We start from the raw sequence: 4,264 nt of genomic DNA, 5'->3' as shown, positions 1-4,264 counted from the left end.
ATTTCTTATATTCACGTGTTCCCCAATCAAACCAAGTTCTAGTTCACTTTTTAAGTTCTATCAACCGCTGCGACAATAATTCTACATGTATACTGTATAAAAAACCACAGCAAACTGTAATTTTTGAAATTTTACATTGCTTGTCTATTTATTTTGACTGATTCAGAATAGATTATATACGGTTTGCGCACGACACCGTATTCTCCAGCGGACCATTTGCACCCACTACTGAATATTTCGTTGGACCATCATTCAGTCGGCGCCGAATTCACTTGCGAGGAACACGTTTTTTTAGGAAAAGGATAACTTTGGTGCAGTAAGGTATGTTTTTAATATTGGAATTTGAGAAACATGATAGTAATATTTAAAAATTGATGTGAATTTTGTAGAAAAATTAGCATAATTAATTGAATTGAACGCCAGACTACATGAATGTAGCTTTTGCAATATTTTTTCAAGATTGAAAAATATTATATGTATATTTAATTTTTATTTCAGTGGGTAACTCCTAATAACGAAAAAAAAAATGTCTGATCCATGTAATTGCTTAGAAAGTAAGTCTATTATTTACGCATCCGATTTGTATCATGAAAATTATGAGAGTTATCGCTCTTTGATCCTGCTTGTTATTTTACAAGCTGGAAAATGCGAGTGCGGAGAAACCTGTCCACCCAGCGGATGTAAATGCGGACCCGGATGTAAATGTGGACCCGGGTGCAAGTGCACTGGATGTCAGGTGAAATGCAGCTGCAGCGGTAGGTTTGAAAGGTTTAATTTGATTATCTGCTGCACAGGCACTTGGGGGGAGCATTCTGGAGTAGTGTAAATTCTAATTGTTCAAATCATGACCCCCGGGGTAGGGCGGGGCCACAATAAAGAATCCAAGTTTTGCTTTGAAATATGTAGAAAAATCTTTAAAAATCTTCTTCTCAAGAAGCACTGGGCCAGAAAAGCTGAAACTTATGTGGCAGCATCCTGGGGTAGTGTAGATTCTAAATTGTTCGAATCATGCCCCCTGGGAGTAGGGCGGGGCCACAAAAGGAATCCAATTTTCACATTGAAATATGTAGAAAAATCTTTAAAAATCTTCTCATGAACCACTGGGCCAGAAAAGCTGAAACTTAAGTGGAAGCATCCTGGGGTTGTACAGATTCAAATCATGACCCACTGGGGTAAGGCGGGGCAACAATAAGTACTACGGGGGGGGGGGGGGTATCAGGTGAAAAACAGCAAGGCCAAAGTTACTCAGGTGAGCGTTGTGGCCCATGGGCTTCTTGTTTTCTTTTTAAAACTGGGATTGACACACCTTTTTCCTATTTTTGTATTCTAATATGCATTATATGTTATTGATAATGTAATCCTTTTGTTTCAATAAGCTGTTTTTTTTTATATATCATTTTTGGCTCTCTTTTTATGTATCAGTCGAAAATGATATATTTAAAAACAGCTTATTGAAACATAAGGATTACATTATCGATAACATACATGAATAGTGCATATTAGATAATACAAAAAGAGGAAAAAGGTGTGTCAATCCCAATTTAAAAGGAAAAAAATGGAAAGGGGGGGGGGTCCATCCCCCAAGTGCCTGTGATCTGCTGAATTAGTTAATTTAAGGTAGTACACAATTAGATAGGCCCAGTTATATTTTTTTGAAACTTTGATATTTTGTTCTAGGATACAAAAATCCCTCTTTATATATACATGTAATATGAAAAAAATTCAACCACACATTTTTTGCCCACATAGTATGAAATATGGCCTATCAGACCCCTGTAAGAAGATTGTGAAATTAAACATCTGACTTGAGAATATACATTATTTAATGTGTGATGCTGTTTATAAAGGCAACCTTTCTGTTACTAAAATTCAGCAAAATATTTTGAAGCCGTTATATTTGAGTAAAATGTTATGTAAAAATAGATCATGCATAGTACGAGCATAGAAAATTTGCATGTAAATAAGCTAAACTTTAAAGTCATATATGGTATATTTTTGAAAAGTAAAGACTAGCTAAAATTAAAAAGATCTATTTGTTTTATTACTTTGCATATAGATAGGACTTTTCCGTAAATTACACAATTTAAATCAATCGCGTTTCATAGATATTGAAAATTTAAAAGAATAAACGATTTATTTACTTGCATTTAAATATCAGACACAGTTTAAAGTTAATTTAACTATAGAGACGTAGGTTATTCAAGTTCAAAATAGGTGAAATTTTGATTTGAAAGTAAATAATAAATATTATGTTCATCTACACTCAATCTCATATTTTTATTTTTTAGCTCAGATACGAAATATATAGCTTTAAGTTCTAAATGTATAATTCAATTTTTGCAAAAAATCAACTGAATGACTGAAATGAAACCCAAATTGAAATGTGTCAAAATGAGGAAAATTGAACCAGCCGTTTGAGATATTTTGGCAATTCGAAAAAAAAAAAAATGCAAAAAAAATTACCAGAATCAGTAGATGACGTCAAAATATTTGACCTCTTAATATGACCTTGACCTTTGTTGTACATGTACTTAAAGAATGGAGAATTTTAATAAATATTAAATATGTCCAAATATCAGGTCTCTACTATAAATGGATCAAAAGTTACTTTGCATTTTATAACAGACTGTCATATGGCATGTAGATGGCATATTGTAGACTCCAAAATAACCAAGATACAGAATGTCAACAAAATGTGGCAAAAGCATGTCACACCTTTTTATTTTTCTTACATAGATCATTGATTTTTGACATTTTAGTAATATTATTCTTTTTTTTCTGACGTATTTTATAAGAAATGAGTTAAAACAGATTTCGTGGGTGTTTTGTACTACCTTAAACGATATTTTATTTCTATAAATGAATTGGATTTAGGATACACTTGCATGTATAAATACCCAATCGCAGTGTAAAATTAAAAGCGTTGATGTTTATGGTACTCATAGACTAACATTAATGTACGATCAGTTTTAAAAAGAAAAATATTGTACAAAGTTTCTAATCTTTTTATCAGGTAATTGCGCATGTGGAAAGGGCTGTACTGGACCCGAATCTTGCAAATGTGCAAATGACTGTAGCTGCAAAAAGTGACTAAACAGTTCAGTGGTGATCAGGAATTTTTTGTTTCACAAAGAACAGATTAAATTGACTTTCTAGTTAGATTTGTCATTTTATTTCCTTGTAATGGTATGTATTATGTAATTTTATCGCAATGCGAATATAATTTTCAAAGCTAGATATGCAATTGTAAAATATTTATTATTTTATGAACTATGTCTTCATTTTGCAATAAAAGGCTCTGCAACTGATTAAGCAGGAGTGACATTAATTCATCCTACACTGTATTGTTATCTTTGAGATAAACGATGCATTAGTACTGTCCCCTCCTCCCATTTATATTGTATCTTGCCGTATGTTTTGGTGATAGGGGAGAAGGTAGAGAAGTGGGGGGAAGGAGGCAGGTAAAAGGGGGGGTGATGGGGAAAGGAAGAGCATCTTCTACCCTAAAACACACAAGTAAGCAGTGAGAGTGTTGCACCTACAATACTTTCACAGCAGTGGAAACCCATCACCGATAGGAAGTGATTCATCACCACTGTGGACCCCCATCCTCAGAGTGTACCGAGTCACTATGGACCCCTTTCCCATCCTCAGAGTGTACCGAGTCACTGTGGACCCCACTCCCAATCCTCGGAGTATACTGAGTCACTGTGGACCCCACCCCCAATCCTCGGAGTATACCGAGTCACTGTGGACCCCACTCCCAATCCTCGGAGTATACCGAGTCACTGTGGACCACACTCCCCTGTTCCCATCCTCAGAGTGTACCGAGTCACTGTGTGGACCCCATCCCCCCGCCTTTCCCATCCTCAGAGTGTACAGAGTCACTGTGGACCCCACTCCTCCGTCTCTATCCTAAGAGTGTACCCAGTCACTATGGACGCCTATCCCCCGTCCCTATCCTCAAAGTAGACCGACTCACGGTGGACCCCACTCCCCCGTCCCTATCCTCGGAGTGTACCGAGTCACTGGGGACCCCACTCCCCCGTCCCCATCCTCGGAGTGTACCGAGTCATTTGGGACCCCACTCCCCCGTTTCCAGCCCATACTTGTAACAATGACAAAAAACGCATTATACATTTATAAAACTTGTATGAAAGTAGGAAATTTGTACAAGATTAGGCTTGTACTTAAAATGTTAAAAATGTATGAAAAGTTCAATGTTTTTTTTCTATAGCAAGGGAAAGCTATTTACGTGTATGAC

General features: G+C 36.2%; 1 protein-coding gene across 1 annotated transcript; it reads left to right on the top strand.

The window, feature by feature from the left end:
• Positions 1-216: 216 nt before the first annotated feature.
• LOC133195672 (metallothionein-like) lies at positions 217-3,332 on the top strand. The gene is made up of 4 exons (XM_061331566.1): positions 217-321; positions 499-554; positions 639-755; positions 3,014-3,332. The coding sequence occupies exons 2-4, from the start codon at positions 527-529 to the stop codon at positions 3,088-3,090; spliced, it is 222 nt and encodes a 73-aa protein (XP_061187550.1). The 5' UTR covers positions 217-321; positions 499-526; the 3' UTR covers positions 3,091-3,332.
• The last annotated feature ends 932 nt before the right edge of the window (positions 3,333-4,264 follow it).

The sequence above is a fragment of the Saccostrea echinata genome, unplaced genomic scaffold (assembly GCF_033153115.1).
Source record: "Saccostrea echinata isolate AGI-Se365-2 ecotype Australia unplaced genomic scaffold, CSIRO_AGI_Sech_v1 ptg000029l, whole genome shotgun sequence".
NCBI classification, from domain to species: Eukaryota; Metazoa; Mollusca; class Bivalvia; order Ostreida; family Ostreidae; genus Saccostrea; species Saccostrea echinata.
Note: the sequence above shows the minus strand (reverse complement) of the source record. Positions and strands in the feature narration are given on the sequence as shown.